Genomic DNA, 20321 nt, shown 5'->3' on the forward strand with positions numbered 1-20321 from the left:
TAAAGTTTTTAATAAACGATGTCACTTCCTCTTTGAGTTTAGATGGCGCATGTATGGAGGTTCATTAATGACAAAACAGCGGTGCAGTAAAACTCTCAGTTCTGAAGCAGATTAAAAAAACACTATTAACCCTTAAACACCTGAATCAACTTTCTCTGCTGCAGGAAGATGCTTTTCACAATCATTTTAACCTCTAAAACCTGAGACAAATGTCTTTAAAAAGACACTAAAGACAACATGTCTTAAAAAAAAATTAAATAAAAGTGGGAAAAATTTAATGAGCCACAGAAATGTCTCGCAAATTGAAAAACAAAAGTAAAAGGTGACAAGAAAATGATCTGAATATTAATTTTAAAAAAAACTATATTTAGAATAAAAAGATTGTATTTTCTTGAGATCACATTCTTATTATTTGTTTAGATTTTTTAAAAACTTTTTTTCCGCTCTTTCCTTTATGTTTCTTATTTTCCACTCATCGCCCTCCAAAGTTTTACAGAGAAATCAAGTCGACATGTTCAGGTTTCGAAGGGTTAAAGCTGTGGATTTTTGAGCCGAGCTCCCACTGTCATGAAATTACTGAAAAAAGGTTATGAAATCAAGTTGTGAATGTACATTGTTTTGGCTGTTAAACGTCTCTATGAAAAACGTAGCCTCTTTAACGTTAAACCTTGTTTTGCACTGCGTCACCGTAGTAACATGAGAAGAATCACACGATACACAAACGCTGTGTGCCGGTCTGGTCTGAAAAAAAGAAATGTCACAAAAATTGGACGTAATTAATAAAAAAGAAAAAGAAAATAAAATTATCTAAAAAAGAGGGGAGGAGATTATTAGAAATTAATTTCAAAAATTCTGGAAAAATCTAGAAAACTATATAAATAGTTATAAAGATTCTGTGTTTTAAATAAAGTTTTAGAGAAAATAGAATAATTCTATATATTTTTCACCACTTTTTAAAGGTAACTTGTTTGTTTTTCACTTATTTATTTGCTTATTTTTACTTTTCTTGTATCTTTTTCTTTTTTTTACAAATGTACAAATTTTTGAGCCGGGTGTTGTTTTTAAAAGAAATCAAGTGAACTTGCTCAGTTTTCGGGTTAAAGTCTGACTTTTAAAGCGCTCATCAGTTTTGTCATGAATAATCTTCCATACCGACACGATAAGTAGAAGCTCTCGTTCGTTCTCGCAGTGAAAAAAAAAAACAGTGAAAAACGTGACGAAGCAGATTTGACGTGAATGTGTGATGTCGTTGCAGTGAACTGTGGAAGCTCTGTGATTGGCTGACGTCCGCCCAGAGGGAAGCTGCGTCTCCTCTGCAGAGGTCAAAGGTCACAGCGGTGACCTCATCAGGTGACCCAGGCCGGCATCCGCAGGACTCGACTGATCTGACATCAGCTGCAAAACACAAACCAACATTTCAAACGTTTATTTTTACAAAATAAGAATCAAATTGTTTTTTTCTGATTTTTGATTTTGTGTAAAGTTTTCATTTCCTGAATGTGAGTTTTTAGAGGATCAGTTCGGAGTCACTGACTTCTCGAAACCTTTTAACCCTTTCGAACCTGGATCCTCATCACTTTTCCTGTGGTGCCTTTCGGTTTTTAACCCTTCGAACACTGAAACATTTGGTGCAGTTTCTTTCAGAAACATGAGAAAAAAAGGCAGCGAGGAACTTTTTATCAAATGTGCCACAAACCAAAAGTAGATTTTAGATCATCATCTTTTTAAAAGCAGGGAAAAACCCCAGCCAACTATATATTGTTTTTTCTTTTTTTTTTTACTGAATTGTTTTAATTTTTTAGCAGTTTTCCAGGTAATTTCCTTTATGCATTCTATTTTTCTGTTGTTTTTTTTTAAACTTTCCCTTTTTTGGTGCAAATGTTTTTCTTGTATTTTCTTTCAGAAATCGAGCAGGTATGCCCGGGTTTTAAAGGGTTAAGATTGTTTAATAAATCGTGTCGACGCAATGATGTTAATAATTGTGTCGAACTCAAATTTCTGCGTTAACTGATTTCAAACAAAACTCGATGAAATCGGCTCATTAATGAAACTTTTCTCCACATTGAGTTTCACTTTTCAGACATTCAGACGCGTTTTAGGCCAAACAACCTCGACACGAGGGACGTTCTCAAGGTGAGTATGAACTCGTAATATTCATAGTTATTGTAAGACCGACAGTGGACCGTTTTTGGAGGCTAGCCGACACTCGCTAATACGTGTTGTACTGCTACGTGAAGCCAACGCGGCTCACACTCAGCCGTGTCATTTGTAATTAGATTACTTTTCATTTTTGCCATGAGGAGGAAAAACGTGACTCAGTGGGCGAGTTTCTGTTCCGATATTTTTGAAATGTGGATAAAACACAATGTGGATTTGACTGAGTTAAAAAAATGTGAAAGACGATCTAATATTAATTTCTCTGTCAAATTAATTTAATGAGTAATAAACTTAAATGCTCATTTGCTATTTTTTATTAAGTCTTCTTCCATTATACAAAAAAACTAATTTCCCCGTTTGAAGATTTCATTACAAGTTGCATTATTATTAATATTATCATTATTATCATTTTTTATAGTGTATGCTACATAAATATATAAATGACAAGTTGTCTTAGTTTGACTTGTATCTGAAGTCATTTTTATAGACGTGAGTCGATGGTATCGATATGAAGACTTTGTGTCGTTTAACTCGTCAAACGTTGTCATGTATTTATCGCACTTTTAAATCCTTTTAAAGGCTCATCCGGTTTTTTCTCTGATGAATTGAAGATCGAGTTTATGAAGTCATAAGTTTGTGGGAAATAAATTGAGATTTATTTCAGCACTTTTTACCAATTTCTTGCGCATTTTGGGTGTTTTTTTGACCCATGTTTTTTTTTTACAAAGAGATGAACCTCGGGTTTGAAAGGGTTAACGCCTGGTAAATAATTTTTGTCTTTTCAAAATAAAATGTTCAGTTTCTGCTTGTTAAATGCATACAGTCTGTTTCAAAATAAACTTACTGTATCTGTAAACCACCTCGTACTTAATGTTTATTTTTTTTATTTCAAAATAAAATAGCAGAACAAAATAAATTAAAGCTGCAAGCAGCGATGAACGGGCCCTCGCACCCCCACGGATGTTGGGGTTCTGCTGAACTCCAGCTAAAGCCGCCGTTCATTTCTGTGAAAGTCGGATAATTTTCGGTCGGATTTCACATGATGTAGTACTTCCAGCAGCCACTAGACGCCACTGAAGGGCAACGAATTCCACGTCATTTTGGTGTCCATCATTTGTAGATCAAACCATGAAAATTTCATGTAAATGAATTAAATAATAACAATAAAACAAAAAAACTATTTGGGGACAATTGTGACACAAACAAACAAAATACTATAAACTTGTATATTAAAACATGTCAGTACTCACTAATGGACAAAGTATATTATTACATCACAGTTTCCAAATTACCTCAGATTTTACATTGACATTTCTTTACCAATATTCCTTGATGTCGACAGACGTATCTGCCGATACTGGTTTTACCTGTTTTAGGACAACTTCACCTGATTTATCGGCCAAAAATGATATATCACTCAACTTTATGTTCCTTAATTTGTTCTGCAATATCACAATCAGTGTCTAAACTGTATGAATCTACAGCTAAATTATATTTTAGAGCATAAAAATTTAAAAAAAAATATTGGCTGATATATCTGTCTGCTCTGCTGATATAAGGGTCATACGGTGTTGAAATGGAAAATTCAGTATTGGAAGTGACGTCTGTCGAAAACTAAGACTAAACTAACAACTAAGTTCTTGGCAGGAAAAATTCACTATTCAGTTTGTGAGAATTCAAGAGACAAGGAGACAACTGTGTGTTTTTAAACTGTCAACATGACCCAAACAGTCCCTAAGGGGTTAAATATCGACAGAGCGCCGAGCGACAGAGGGAGAAAAACTCCAGACCAGCAGTCATCGAGCCGAACAAAACTCAAAACGAAACAAAAAAAAGTGGCAACAGAGTGATAAAAACAGAAGTGATGGGATCATTTTCAGCAGAACAAAAGCAGCTTTTTGTCTGAGCTTCGACTCTAAATGTCAGCGATTTATTCTCAATCTTGATTTTATTCATAATTTAGTCTCAATCTTTAGTGATTTTCATCCTAAAAGTCTCAACCTGCAGGTTTGAGCCGAGTGAGCGTCTCAACCTTTCAGAGAAAATTAGCTCATTTATCTGCAATTACTTCATGACATTCACTTTATCACTCTGCTCCACACAGAGCGCCGCCGAGCATTCGCCCTGACGATTTAAAGGTCTTACCGACGAGTGCGCAGGTCGGACCTGGTGACTCGGTGCGTTGATTTCACCACAGAGAGACGACATGAAACCAGAGAGAGAGGACGGTCGTTTAGCGAAGACGTTCAGCTGCAGATCTTCTATTTTTACGCCGTAAAGTTTTTTGGGGGGGGATTCTGAGTTCAGATCATGTGATCCCGTCGAGGTTTTGATCTGGATCAAACTGTTTTGTTTTCTTTCGTTGTTTTTAGTTGCCTGTTTCTGTTTTTAGCTTTAAGCTGTTGGTTTGTTTTGGGGTTCTGTTTGTAGTTTTAGTTGCCCATAATTGCTCTAGTTGTGTTGCAAGTTGCCTGTCTGCGTTTTTGCTTGTACGTCTTGGTTGTTAGTTGCTTCTGTTGTATTTTTTTAGTTGCCTCTTTGTTTTTGGTTGCCCGTCTGTGTTTGTTCTGTGTTGCTAGTTGCCCATCTATGTTTTCTTTTGTGTTACTGGTTTTCTGTCTGTGTTTTTTTCTTGGTTGCTGGTTGCCTGTCTGTGTTGCTGGTTGCCAGTCTGTCAAAGTTGATCACAAATGTCAGACGTGATGCTGCAGCGCCGCCTGCTGGACACGCACACACACACGCACACACACACATACACACACACACGTACACACACGCACATGCATGCACACACATACACACACACACACACACACACACACACACACACACACACACACACACACACACACACACACACACACACACATGCACACAGCATCTACACACCAACATGTCTCACCTGCTCAGTGTGTGTGTGTGTGTGTGTGCAGTCTCATAGTGTGTGTTGTAGCTGCTGCAGGTTCAGGCTGATCAGAATCATCAGAGTCCAGACGAGCGTCCTTGTTTCCTACACACACACACAAAACACACACACAAAACACACAAAACACACCGTCAGCTTTTATGTGTGTGTGTGTGTGTGTGTTTTGCATTTTTTAACAACTGAAAATTCTCGACAACAAGACGTTTAAAGTGTAAATTCGCTTCATTTCACTCTCTGTGAAATGAAGCGTTCAGCATTTCTGTGGTTTGAAAATCAGAAACTGTGAACGTCTTCATGGACGTGTTTGTCTCTCTGCCGGTTGTTTCTGTTCCTCTGTGGACGATGAGAATCGTCTTTCTGTTAACATGTCCACACGTCACGTCTCTGTCTTTCATCCTGCGGATATTTACAGTCTCTGAGCGTTCACACGCACTCTGCAGACAAACATCACTGCACGATTTAAAGACAACCGCTGTCAGTATGTGTTGATGCTGGCGGAGATCAGCTTCACATTTATAGAAAACAGATGGAAACACACACGCACACACACACACACACACACACACACACACACAGAGTTTATCGAAGACACCTGCTCTCGGCTGAAATGCGAAGAATCAGCAGTTTTATAAATAATGGCTGTATAAAAAAAAAATGGAAAGAATTCAGGTTTCGATCGTGGTCAGCTGCCGTTCACACAGAGCGCCTGACGGGTTTCTGATTTAATTTAATTTAATTTAATTTAACCAAACATTTTGTAAGTGTTGTCAAATATTTATTAAACCTGAAACCTGCAGCGACGTCACTTTTCTCATACATACTTTAAAAAAAAAAAGCCAGTGAAAATATTTAGGTTTTTAAATCAAGGAAAAATGTTATTATTACATATTAGAAATTATGTTAAAGAGTCATTTTTAGAGCCCTTTTTTTCTTGTTTGCCTTGATTTTTTCCTCTTTGTTATTTTTTTTGGTTTAAATTATTATTAATTTTCAGGTAATTTTATTGCACTTATTACTTATTTATTGGTATTTTTGGGAGATTTCTTCTTACTTTGCTCATTAACTTCTTCCCAGTCGGAGCGCTCACCGTCAGATTTTAACAAAGTTAATAACATCGAAGCTGATTTAACGGGTTTATCTTTGGTTTAAATTAACTCGGTACAATGAGCTCAGATTGTTCTTACCAGAGAAACAGGAAGTGACGCAGCGTTTCGACTGTCGGGTCCGCCCCGCTCCGTGGTTGCTCGGGTCGTCGCCATGGTAACAGTCACTTCCTCTTCCTCCTGCTGGCCTCTCGTGTCCTCCTCGTCTTCGTCCTCCTGGTCGATGAATCGCTCTCTGAACTTGTCCAGGTCCTCGCTGCTGGCGTTACCTGAACGCATCACCGCGATGAAAATCGTCATTTTGTCGAAACATCCTTTTGACATTTTTTTGAGTGACTTTAAGGACACGTATGATGTGTTCAAGGACCAGTGGAAAGTTGAAGAAAGAAAAATTAAAAGCAAAGAAAAACAAAAGGCCATTTCTTTTAAATCAAAAGGTTTAAAAGCAAAACAATTAACAACATTTTTAAAGAAAAGAAAAATACATTTTTAAAAGGAAAAAAATCAACATTTTTGCAGTAACAATTGCCAAAAATGTTTAAAGAAAAAACAATGTCAAAAGTTTTAAAGAAAAAAAACTGTCAAAACCAAAAACCAAAAAAGAAAATGGTGAAGCTAAAAAAACCAAACCAAAAATCTGAAAAGGAAAGAAAAAATTATCAAAAATTTTGAAGAAAGAAACCTGGAATAAAAAAAAGGTCCAGGCTGAGTCCTGCAGTGACCTCAGATCCTAAAAACGCTGCTGAATATGAGCCAAGCAGAGTGTGTGTGTGTGTGTGAGTGTGTGTGTGTGAGTGTGTGTGAGTGTGTGTGTGTGTGTGTGTGTGTGTGTGTGTGTGAGTGTGTGTGTGTGTGAGTGTGTGTGAGTGTGTGTGTGTGTGTGAGTGTGTGTGTGTGTGTGTGTGTGTGTGTGTGTGTGTGTGTGTGTGTGTGTGTGTGTGTGTGAGTGTGTGTGTGTCTGTGAGTGTGTGTGAGTGTGTGTCTGTGAGTGTGTGTGTGTGTGTGAGTGTGTGTGTGTGTGTGTGTGTGTGTGTGAGTGTGTGTGTGTGTGTGTGAGTGTGTGTGGTGTGTGTGTGTGTCTGTGAGTGTGTGTGAGTGTGTGTGTGTCTGAGTGTGTGAGTGTGTGTGTGTGTGTGTGTCTGTGAGTGTGTGTCTGTGTGTCTGTGAGTGTGTGTGTGTCTGAGTGTGTGTGTGTCTGAGTGTGTGTGTGTGTGTGTGTGTGTGTGTGTGTGTGTGTGTGTGTGTGTGTGTGTGTGTGTGTGTGTGTGTGTGTGTGTGTGTGTGTGTGTGTGTGTGTGTGTGTGTGTGTGTGTGTGTGTGTGTGTGAGTGTGTGTCTGTGTGTCTGTGAGTGTGTGTGTGTCTGAGTGTGTGTGTGTCTGTGAGGGTGTGTCTGTGTGTGTGTGTCTGTGAGTGTGTGTGTGTCTGTGAGTGTGTGTGTGTGTGTGTGTGTGTCTGTGAGTGTGTGTGTGTCTGAGTGTGTGTGTGTGTGTGTGTGAGTGTGTGTGTGTGTGTGTGTGTGTGAGTGTGTGTGGAGTGTGTGTGTGTCTGAGTGTGTGTGTGTGTGTGTGTGTGTCTGTGGAGTGTGTGTGTGTGTGTCTGTGAGTGTGTGTGTGTCTGAGTGTGTGTGTGTGAGAGTGTGTGTGTGTGTGTGTCTGTGAGTGTGTGTGTGTCTGTGAGTGTGTGTGTGTGTGTGTGTGTGTGTGAGACTCACTGTAGAAGCTGTACTCGAAGGTGGCGTTGTAGTCGTCGTAGTCCGGCGCCGGGGTGAACTCGTAGTATTGAGCCTCAGACACTGAAACACAAACGTTCAGAGTCTCAGAGTCTCGTCACTGTGACACAGCGGCTAACAGTTTCCCCCCGTCAGTCTTTGTGCTAAGCTAAGCTAATTGCCTCCTGAGTGTGAGACATCGGAGAGCGCCGGGGTTTGTCCAAATATTCCACTGAAGGTGTGTCTCCTGTTGTCTCCATGTGTCCTCTGACAGTCTGAATCATCCTCCGCTGTGTGAGCGAGCCGTGGGCGTCTGGGCGCGATCGCATTCTCTGCGTGTTTTCAGTTATAATAATAACGACACCGTTTCTGTTAAAGTTTCAGATGAACCCAGCTGCTGTCCAACAGGAGACGACAACGCGTCCTCACGAAGACACAAACCAACAGCCTAAAGTCAGTGCACTCAGGTATAATGATTCAGTGAACGTGTCAGTAACAATAATGCAATAATACTTCACAGCAATGAAGAAAAATGAGAATATACATATACACATATGTGTGTGTGTGTATACTGTATATAGGATAAACCCTATCCCTATATATTCATGCTATACTATCACAGTTTTTGATTCAATTTTCAACATTGTTTATTTTGAATTTTCTTTGACATTTTTTTGACATGCTGATCTATGATGTTTCTTTTTTCATTTTTCCACATGGTGCACTATGATGTTTTTTAACATTTTTATTTTATTTTATTTTATTTTATTTTTGTAAAGTGTACTATACTTTGATGTTTTCTGATGAATTTTTTTCACATGCCATACTATGAAATTTTTTTTGTAGAATGTTTTTTAACATACTATGCAGTGATATTTGGGATGAATTTTTCTCTGTACTTTTATATTTATAATGAAATTCTTACTGTCGGCGACTGTGACTGTGTTTATTTCCTGTGCAGTCCTTTGTGACGCTGGCCTTCACATATCACCCCTGATCCTCCGAAACTGAATCCCCTCGGGGACCGCCTCCTGACCGCTGCCTGTGGTCACGTCCTGGGCCGCCGCCTGGTTTCCTTTCTGTTTGATGTCGACCACCAATCAAGAACCGCCCGTCCATCAATGCGCCAACAGAGGCCAGGTAGTGCTGCGATTTTTGAACAGTCTGTCCTCATAATTGTTAAGTTATGATTTTAGTTTCCTGGTTCGTGTTATTTTGTGGGACAGTTGTTTGTTTACTGGCTGTGGGCCGATAAGTTTAGCTGGTTTTGTTGTTTAAGTTTTATTTTCGGGGGTGGAACCACATTTAATTTCTTTATGTCAGACACACCAGGATTTAGTAGGACAGAAACTGACAATAAATAAATAAACAAATGTGTCAATAAATAAATAAAAATGCCATAAATTACAATATTTATTTGATTTCCCGTTTTATTTTCCATTCCACATATTTATTAATTTTTAAATGCATTTATTTAGTTGTTTGTGTAATTATTTATGCATTTATTTATGTATTAATTTTCCCGTTTGCCTCCCCCTCCATTTATTACCTCTAACAAGGGGGGGGGGGACTTTTCACTTTCTTTTTTGTCTGTTTTTAAGCTAAATACAAACCGTATAAAGGAAATATTAAATCATAGAAGATGATTTATCATGACATTTTAAGACATCCCCTCCCTGAGCTACCACCTTATCGTGGTGGAGGGGTTTGCGCTCCCAATGATCCTAGGAGCTCAGTTGTCAGGGGCTTTATGCCCCTGGTAGGGTCTCCCATGGCAAACAGGAGGGACCAGACAAAGCGTAGCTCACCAGACCCCTTATGATGAAAGACGTAAATGGTCCAAAGTTTCCCTTGCCCGGACGCGGGTCACCGGGGGGCCCCCTCCTGGAGCCAGGCCTGGGGGTGGCTCAATGGCGAGCGCCTGGTGGCCGGGCCTTTTCCCATGGGGCCCGGCCGGGCATAGCCCGAAGAGGCAACATGGGACCTCCTTCCCGTGGGCTCACCATCCAATGGAGGGGCCAAAGGGGTCGGGTGCGATGTGAGTTGGGCGGCAGCCAAAGGCAGGGACCTTGGTGGTCCGATCCTCGGCTGCAGAAGCTAGCTCTGGGGACGTGGAATGTCACCTCTCTGGTGGGGAAGGAGCCTGAGCTGGTGCGCGAGGTTGAGAAGTTCCTACTAGATATAGTCGGCCTCACCTGGACACACAGCATGAGCTCTAGAACCAGTCTTCTCGAGAGGGGATGGACTCTCTTCCACTCTGGAGTTGCCACTGGTGAGAGGCGCTGGGCAGGGGTGGCAATACTTATTGCCCCCCGGCACAGTGCCTGTATGTTGGAGTTTACCCCAGTGGACGAGAGGGTAGCCTCCCTCCGCCTTTGGGTTGGGGGACGGATCCTGACTGCTGTTTGTGCCTATGGTCCACACAGCAGCTCAGAGTACCTTTTTGGAGTCCTTCGAGGGGGTGCTGGAGAGTGCTCCTTCTGGGGGTTCCCTCGTTCTGCTGGGGGACTTCAACGCTCACGTTGGCAGCGACAGTGAGACCTGGAGGGGCGTGATTGGGAGGAATGCCCCCCACCGATCTGATCCCGAGTGGTGTTTGGTTATTGGACTGTTATTGGACGTGCTCGCCACAGATTGTCCATGACAAACACCATGTTCAAGCATAAGGGTTTCCATATGTGCACTTGGCATCAGGATTCCCTAGGCCGCAGTTCGCTGATCGACTTTGTAGTTGTGTCGTCGGACTTGCGGCCGTATGTCTTGGACACTCGGATGAAGAGAGGGGCGGAGCTGTCAACCAATAACCACCTGGTGGTGAGTTGGCTCTGATGGTGGGAAGGACGCCAGCCAGACCTGGCAGACCCAAACGCAATGTGAGGGTCTGCTGGGAATGTCTGGCAGAGTCACCCGTCAGAAGGAGCTTCAACTCCCACCTCCGGGAGAGCTTCGACCATGTCCCGGGGAAGGCAGGGGCCATTGAGTCTGAGTGGGCCATGTTCAATGCCTCCGTTGCTGAGGCGGCCGATCGGTGCTGTGGCCATAAGGTAGTTGATGCCTGTTGTGGCGGCAACACCCGAACCCACTGGTGGACACCAGCGGTGAGGGATGCCATCAAGCTGAAGAAGGAGTCCTATCGGCCTTCTTGGACTGTGTGACTCCAGAGGCAGCAGACAGGTGCTGGCAGGCCAAGTGGAGTGCAGCTACGGTGGTCGCCGAGGCAAAAACCCGGGCATGGGAGGAGTTCAATGAGGCCATGGAGAACGACTTCCGGGCGGCTTATAAGAGGTTCTGGACCACCATCCAGAATTTCTAGGCTCAGCCAGGGCGTTGAGGGGGTCTGGTTTGGTGACCTCAGGATTTGGTCACTGCTTTTTGCAGATGATGTGGTCCTGTTGGCTTCATCAGGCCGTGACCTCCAGCTCTCACTGGATCGGTTCACAGCTGAGTGTGAAGCGGCCGGGATGAGAATCAGCACCTCCAAATCCGAGGCCATGGTTCCTAACTGGAAAAGGGTGGAGTGCCCTCTCCAGGTCCGGGATGAGATCCTGCCCCAAGTGGAGGAGTTTAAGTACCTTGCGGTCTTGTTCACAAGTGAGGGAAGGATGGAGCGGGAGATTGACAGGCGGATCGGTGCAGCGTCTGTAGTAATGGACTCTGCACCGATCTGTCATGGTGAAGAGGGAGCTGAGCCAGAAGGCAAAGCTCTTGATTTACCGGTTGAGCTTCGTTTTCCATCCTCACCTATGGTCTCCAGCTCTGGGTAGTGACCAAAAGAACAAGATCGCAGGTACAAGAAGCTGAAATGAGTTTCCTCCGTAGGGTGGCTGGGCTCTCCCTTAGAGATAGGGTGAGAAGCTCGGTCATCCGGGAGGAGCTCGGAGTAGAGCTGCTGCTCCTCCGCATTGAGAAGAGCCAGATGAGGTGGCTCGGACATCTAATTAGGATGCCTCCAGGACGCCCCCCTTATGAGGTGTTCAAGACACGTCCGACCGATAGGAGGCCCCGGGGAAGACCCAAGATACACTGGAGAGACTATGTCTCCCAGCTGGCCTGGGAACGCCTCGGGATCCCCCGGGAAGAGCTGGACGAAGTGGCCGGGGAGAGGGAAGTCTGGACTTCCCTGCTTAGGCTGCTGCCCCCACAACCCAACCCTGGATAAGCGGAAAAAAATGGATGGATGGATGCATGGATTTTAAGACATCTTTCATTAAAATTTTTAATGACATACTATAGTATGATTCATGACAACAATCTTGTCATGAATTTTTGCATTGTTTTTTCCGACATGCTATAGTATGACTTTTCAAAGCAATTTTGGACAACATTCTATTTTATAACATTTGATGTCATTTTGGTTGATATGCCATAGTATGACTTTTTTGACGTGATTTTGCATGACATACTATAGTATGACTTTTTGATGTGATTTTGGATGACATGCTATAGTATGACTTTTTGATGTGATTTTGGATGACATGCTAATAACATTGACAGTTGACGTTTTTGGCCTTTTTTCCCCCCCAACATTCTATTTTTTCTGTTTTTTGCCATATTTTCGACATGCTAAATTTTGATGTTTATAGCCTTTATTCCAACATTGTATACTATGACGTGTCTCTACAAGTTATAATATGTCATTTTCACCCATTTATTTGACATGTCAAAATCTGACGTTTTTGGCCATTTTTTCGACATGCTATATGTAGGGAGATCAGTTGCACCCAGATCCTAAACCAAGCTGCTCATTCCCCCTGAGGGAGATGAACCCCTTCATGAACATGCAAAAGGCCCCACCCTGGTTCACGAACGTGTTTAACATGTTCATGAATCAGAAGCAGCAGCCGTTTGAGCAACCCTTAACAGGAAACCACATGAAGTGAGTGGAAATTTCCCAGCAAGAACATGCCCCCCCCAGCCAATGAGAGAAGTAGAGTGGAGAGAGTGATGACGCGACACACGTCCAGATAAAAGTCTACAACAGATCGCTGTCTTTGCTTTTTGCCTTATCTTGTCTCGGCACTGTGTTAGACAGTATAAGTAGCTCCTGTAAAAGGGAGCGAGGAAACCGTTATCTTCGCTTTGACAGTTTTAATCTTTGATTAAAGCCTGCCTCGAGCAGTTTTAACCTTTTCTACCATCCTTTTGTTTTCACCTTTTCATCCTTCTGAAATTCTGATGAGTGGCTTAAAGACAAAACAATGGAAAAAAGAAACCGTCTATAATATGACTCTTTTGGCTGTTTTTTCAACTTAGTATACTATGACTTGTCTTGACATGCCATACTATGTCATTTTTTAGCTGTTTTTTTGAAATGTCAACATTTGAAATTTCTCACCAAACCATACTATGTCATCAAAAACATGAAACTTTGACATAATAAAGAAATGGCTGAAAACGACATACCCCAGCTTGTAGAGACTCATTAAGGCATACAATGTCGAAGAAAAAGGGCCAAAAACGTCAATCAATTCAACATGTCCAAAAAATGGCTAAAAACTGCATATGATATATTGGAGAGACATGTCATTGTATAGCAAGTCCAAAAAAATGCCAAAAATGTCAAAATATAGCATGTCGAAAAAGTGGCCGTAAACAACAAGGTATGTCGAAAAATGTCAAATTTCGCAATGTCCCAGAAAAACTTATACCTCTCAGAGTCACGTCATAGCATAGAACATTGGGGAAAAGAAGCCAAATTGTTATAATTTAGCGTGTCACAAAAAAGGCTGAAGTTGTCATCGTAGAGTATGTCGAAAAACGTCAAAATAAATGCATGAAAACGAATTGATGTGGCTTGTGGAGAAAAAATATAAGTGGTTTTCAGGCATTTTTTGGACATGTCAAAATGTGACATTTTTCGACATCCTATAGTATGGCGTTTTTGGACAGTTTTTGGACATACTAAATTATGACGCTTTTAGACTTTTTTGGCCTCTATTTCCACTTTGTAGACTAGAACGCATCTTAACAACTTATAATATGTGGTTTCAGCCATATTGATGACGGGTCCAAATTTGAGATTTTTCGACATACTATACTATGGCGTTTTTGGCCATTTTTTAGACATCCTAAGTTATGAAGTTTTTGGACTTTTTTGGCCTCTATTTCCACATTTTACAGTATAACGCGTCTCTACGAGCTATAATAAGTGGTTTTCAACCATTTTTACGACGGGTCCAAATTTGACATTTTTCGACATACTATACTATGGCGTTTTTGGCCATTTTTTGGACATGGATTATATGAAGTTTTTTGACTTTTTTGTCCTATATTTCCACTTTGCACAGTATTACGCGTCTCCACAAGTTATAAGAAGTTGTATTCAAGCATTTTTACGACGGGTCCAAATTTGACATTTTTTGGCCATTTTTTGGAAATGGATTTTATGAAATTTTTGGACTTTTTTGGCCTCTATTTCCACATTGTACAGTATAACGTGTCTCTACAAGATACAATAAGTGGTTTTCAGCCATTTCTACGATGGGTCAAAATTTGACATTTTTCGGCATACTATACTATGGCGTTTTTGGCCATTTTTTGGACGTTAAATTATGAAGTTTTTGGATTTCTTTGGTCTCGATTTCGACTTTGCACAGTATTACGCGTCTCTACAAGCTATAATAAGTGGTTTTCAACCATTTTTACGACGGGTCCACATTTGACATTTTTCGACATACTATACTATGGCGTTTTTGGCCATTTTTTGGACATGCTAAATTATGAAGTTTTTTGACTTTTTTGTCCTATATTTCCACTTTGCACAGTATTACGCGTCTCTACAAGCTATAATAAGTGGTTTTCAACCATTTTTACGACGGGTCCAAATTTGACATTTTTCGACATACTATACTATGGCGTTTTTGGCCATTTTTTGGACATGCTAAATTATGAAGTTTTTGGACTTTTTTGGCCTCTATTTCCACATTGTACAGTATAACGCGTCTCTACAAGCTATAATATGTGGTTTTCAGCCATTTTTACGACGGGTCAAAATTTTAGATTTTTCGACATACTATACTATGGCGTTTTTGGCCATTTTGTAGACATGCTATATTATGAAGTTTTTGGACTTTTTGTCATGTCAAGGAAATTTTTTTGATTTTTTTTTTCTTGTTTCTATGTTGTCTTGTGATTTCCTTTTTTCTTTTGAAATCCTAACTCTCCTTTCATTTCAGGTCCCTCACTTCCTCCCTTTGTGTGTTTTCCCGCCAGTGTGATTGTCGGCCCCGCCCTGAATGTCTCCACCTGTTTCCCTTTACCTTGTATATATATAGTCAGCGTCTCCCTTTTTCCTGTACCAGGTTTTCTTGTCTCTTCTGCCAGAGAACCAACACCATATCCATGCCCAAGTCACGTTTTGTTTGTTGCTCGCTCATTTGTATTGTTCAGATCAGGAACCTAGTTTTGTTTTATACTTTGTTGGACTCTTGTTTTCTTGAAAACTCGTCAGAGTGATTTCTTGTTGTTACTTTTCTGCCTCTTCGAATTGATTTTGATTTTTGCATCTGCCTTATGAAAGACTATTTTCTGTTGCCTTAAAATAAAATTATATTTTGACGGTTTTGATATCTGGTGTCGTGCATTTGGGTTCAGCTCCTAGTTTTATCTTCTCACTTTTTTGGCCTCCATTGCCACTTTGCACAGTATTATTCGTCTCTACAAGCTATGATATGTGGTTTTCAGCCATTTTTACGATGGGTCAAAATTTGACATTTTTCGACATACTATACTATGGCGTTTTTGGCCATTTTTGGACATGCTAAATTATGAAGTTTTTGGACTTTTTTGGCCTCTATTTCCACTTTGTACAGTATTGCTTATCTCTACAAGCTATAATAAGTGGTTTTCCGCCATTTTTACGAGGGGTCCAAATTTGATCTTTTTCGACATACTATACTATGGCGTTTTTGGCCATTTTTTGGACGTTAAATTATGAAGTTTTTGGATTTCTTTGGTCTCAATTTCGACTTTGCACAGTATTACGCGTCTCTACAAGCTATAATAAGTGGTTTTCAGCCATTTTTACGACGGGTCCAAATTTGATCGTTTTCGACATACTATACTATGGTGTTTTTGGCCATTTTTTGGACATGGATTATATGAAGTTTTTTTACTTTTTTGTCCTATATTTCCACTTTGCATAGTATTACGTGTCTCTACAAGTTATAATATGTGGTTTTCAGCCATTTTTACGACGGGTCAAAATTTGACATTTTTCGACATACTATACTATGGCGTTTTTGGCCATTTTTTAGACATGCTAAGTTATGAAGTTTTTGGACTTCTTTGGCCTCGATTTCCACTTTGTCCAGTATTACTCGTCTCTACAAGCTATAATAAGTGGTATTCAGCCATTTTTACGACGGGTCAAAATTTGACATTTTTCGACATACTATACTATGGCGTTTTTGGCCATTTTTTGGACATGCTAAATTATGAAGTTTTTGGACATCTTTGGCCTCTATTTTGACTTTGTCCAGTAGTACGCGTCTCTAAAAGCTATAATATGTGGTTTTCAACCATGTTTACGACAGGTCCAAATTTCCCATTTTTCGACATACTATACTATGGCGTTTTTGGCCATGTTTTGGACATGCTAAATTATGAAGTTTTTGGACTGTTTTGGCTTCTAATTTCACTTTGTACAGTATTACTCGTCTCTACAAGATATAATAAGTGGTTTTCAGCCATTTTTACGACAGGTCCAAATTTGATCTTTTTCCACATACTATACTATGGCGTTTTTGGCCATTTTTTAGACATGCTAAATTATGAAGTTTTTGGACTTCTTTGACCTCGATTTCAACTTTGCACAGTATTACGCGTCTCTACAAGATATAATGAGTGGTTTTCAGTCATTTTTACGACGGGTCAAAATTTGACATTTTTCGACATACTATACTATGGCGTTTTTGGCCATTTTTTGGACATGCTAAGTTATGAAGTTTTTGGACGTTTTTTGGCCTTTATTTCTACATTTTACAGTATAACGCGTCTCTACAAGATATAATAAGTGGTTTTCAGCCATTTTTACGACGGGTCAAAATTTCACATTTTTCGACATACTATACTATGGCGTTTTTGGCCATTTTTTGGACATGCTAAATTCTGAAGTTTTTGGACATCTTTGGCCTCTATTTCGACTTTGTCCAGTAGTACGTGTCTCTAAAAGATATAATAAGTGGTTTTCAGCCATTTTTACGACGGGTCAAAATTTGACATTTTTCGACATACTATACTATGGCGTCTTTGGCCATTTTTTGGACATGTTAAATTATGAAGATTTTGGATTTCTTTCGTCTCGATTTCGACTTTGCACAGTATTACGCGTCTCTAAAAGCTATAATATGTGGTTTTCAACCATGTTTACGACAGGTCCAAATTTCCCATTTTTCGACATACTATACCATGGCGTTTTTGGCCATTTTTTGGACATGCTAAGTTATGAAGTTTTTGGACGTTTTTGGCCTTTATTTCCACATTGTACAGTATAACGTGTCTCTACAAGCTATAATAAGTGGTATTCAGTCATTTTTCCGACGGGTCAAAATTTGATCTTGTTCGACATACTATACTATGGCGTTTTTGGCCATTTTTTGGACATGCTAAATTATGAAGTTTTTGGACTTCTTTGACCTCGATTTCAACTTTGCACAGTATCACGCGTCTCTACAAGATATAATAAGTGGTTTTCAGTCATTTTTACGACGGGTCAAAATTTGACATTTTTCGACATACTATACTATGGCGTTTTTGGCCATTTTTTGGACATGCTAAGTTATGAAGTTTTTGGACGTTTTTTGGCCTTTATTTCTACATTTTACAGTATAACGCGTCTCTACAAGATATAATAAGTGGTTTTCAACCATGTTTACGACAGGTCCAAATTTCCCATTTTTCGACATACTATACTATGGCGTTTTTGGCCATGTTTTGGACATGCTAAATTATGAAGTTTTTGGACTGTTTTGGCTTCTAATTCCACTTTGTACAGTATTACTCGTCTCTACAAGATATAATAAGTGGTTTTACGCCATTTTTACGACGGGTCCAAATTTGACATTTTTCGACATACTATACTATGGCGTTATTGGCCATTTTTTGGACATGCTAAGTTATGAAGTTTTTGGACTGTTTTGGCTTCTAATTCCACTTTGTACAGTATTGCTCGTCTCTACAAGCTATAATAAGTGGTTTTCCGCCATTTTTACGACGGGTCCAAATTTCCCATTTTTCGACATACTATACTATGGCGTTTTTGGCCATTTTTTGGACATGCTAAATTATGAAGTTTTTGGACTTCTTTGACCTCGATTTCAACTTTGCACAGTATCACGCGTCTCTACAAGATATAATAAGTGGTTTTCAGTCATTTTCACGACGGGTCAAAATTTGACATTTTTCGACATACTATACTGTGGCGTTTTTGGCCATTTTTTGGACATGCTAAGTTATGAAGTTTTTGGACGTTTTTTGGCCTTTATTTCTACATTTTACAGTATAACGCGTCTCTACAAGATATAATAAGTGGTTTTCAGCCATTTTTACGACGGGTCAAAATTTCACATTTTTCGACATACTATACTATGGCGTTTTTGGCCATTTTTTGGACATGCTAAATTATGAAGTTTTTGGACATCTTTGGCCTCTATTTCGACTTTGTCCAGTAGTACGCGTCTCTAAAAGCTATAATATGTGGTTTTCAACCATGTTTACGACAGGTCCAAATTTCCCATTTTTCGACATACTATACTATGGCGTTTTTGGCCATTTTTTGGACATGCTAAATTATGAAGTTTTTGGACTGTTTTGGCTTCTAATTCCACTTTGTACAGTATTACTCGTCTCTACAAGATATAATAAGTGGTTTTACGCCATTTTTACGACGGGTCCAAATTTCCCATTTTTCGACATACTATACTATGGCGTTTTTGGCCATTTTTTGGACATGCTAAATTATGAAGTTTTTGGACTTCTTTGACCTCGATTTCAACTTTGCACAGTATCACGCGTCTCTACAAGATATAATAAGTGGTTTTCAGTCATTTTTACGACGGGTCAAAATTTGACATTTTTCGACATACTATACTGTGGCGTTTTTGGCCATTTTTTGGACATGCTAAGTTATGAAGTTTTTGGACGTTTTTTGGCCTTTATTTCTACATTTTACAGTATAACGCGTCTCTACAAGATATAATAAGTGGTTTTCAGCCATTTTTACGACGGGTCAAAATTTCACATTTTTCGACATACTATACTATGGCGTTTTTGGCCATTTTTTGGACATGCTAAATTCTGAAGTTTTTGGACATCTTTGGCCTCTATTTCGACTTTGTCCAGTAGTACGTGTCTCTAAAAGATATAATAAGTGGTTTTCAGCCATTTTTACGACGGGTCAAAATTTGACATTTTTCGACATACTATACTATGGCGTTTTTGGCCATTTTTTGGACATGTTAAATTATGAAGTTTTTGGATTTCTTTCGTCTCGATTTCGACTTTGCACAGTATTATGCGTCTCTAAAAGCTATAATAAGTGGTTTTCAGCCATTTTTACGACAGGTCAAAATTTGACATTTTTCGACATACTATACTATGGCGTTATTGGCCATTTTTTGGACATGCTAAGTTATGAAGTTTTTGGACGTTTTTGGCCTTTATTTCCACATTGTACAGTATAACGTGTCTCTACAAGCTATAATAAGTGGTATTCAGTCATTTTTACGACGGGTCAAAATTTGATCTTGTTCGACATACTATACTATGGCGATTTTGGCCATTTTTTGGACATGCTAAATTATGAAGTTTTTGGACTTCTTTGGCCTCTATTTCGACTTTGTCCAGTAGTACGCGTCTCTAAAAGCTATAATATGTGGTTTTCAACCATGTTTACGACAGGTCCAAATTTCCCATTTTTCGACATACTATACTATGGCGTTATTGGCCATGTTTTGGACATGCTAAATTATGAAGTTTTTGGACTGTTTTGGCTTCTAATTTCACTTTGTACAGTATTACTCGTCTCTACAAGATATAATAAGTGGTTTTCAGCCATTTTTACGACGGGTCAAAATTTGAAATTTTTCGACATACTATACTATTGCCTTTTTCGCCATTTTTTTGACAACCTAAACTCTGAAGTTTTTGGCCTTCTTTGGCCTTTATTTCAACTCTGTACATGATGACGCGTCTCTACAAGATATAATAAGTGGTTTTCCGCCATTTTTACGACGGGTCCAAATTTGACATTTTTCGACATACTATACTATGGCGTTTTTGGCCATTTGTTGGACATGCTAAATTATGAAGTTTTTGGACTTCTTTGGCCTCGATTTCCACTTTGTACAGTAGTACGCGTCTCTACAAGATATAATAAGTGGTTTTCAGCCATTTTTACGACGGGTCCAAATTTGACATTTTTCGACA

The 20321-nt window shown here is 39.7% G+C and overlaps 1 protein-coding gene across 2 annotated transcripts in view; it reads right to left on the bottom strand.

Annotated features, from left to right (window-relative positions):
* Positions 1 to 20321, bottom strand: part of LOC121964468 (uncharacterized) — a 40504-nt gene that overhangs the window by 171 nt on the left and 20012 nt on the right. Inside the window, exons 2-5 of one of the 2 annotated variants that reach the window (XM_088090705.1) lie at positions 7899 to 7979; positions 6268 to 6455; positions 5060 to 5167; positions 1 to 1395 (exon numbers count right to left, since the gene is read on the bottom strand). The exon at positions 1 to 1395 is cut by the window's left edge and continues 171 nt beyond it. In XM_088090705.1, coding sequence (XP_087946831.1) covers positions 5093 to 5167; positions 6268 to 6455; positions 7899 to 7979 — 344 coding nt within the window. In that variant the 3' untranslated portion in view covers positions 1 to 1395; positions 5060 to 5092. The remainder of the gene's footprint in view (positions 1396 to 5059; positions 5168 to 6267; positions 6456 to 7898; positions 7980 to 20321) is intronic. The other variant, XM_088090706.1, reaches the window with a different exon arrangement.

The sequence above is a fragment of the Plectropomus leopardus genome, chromosome 17 (assembly GCF_026936395.1).
Source record: "Plectropomus leopardus strain MGB_pleo_1.0 chromosome 17, ASM2693639v1, whole genome shotgun sequence".
NCBI classification, from domain to species: domain Eukaryota; kingdom Metazoa; phylum Chordata; class Actinopteri; order Perciformes; family Serranidae; genus Plectropomus; species Plectropomus leopardus.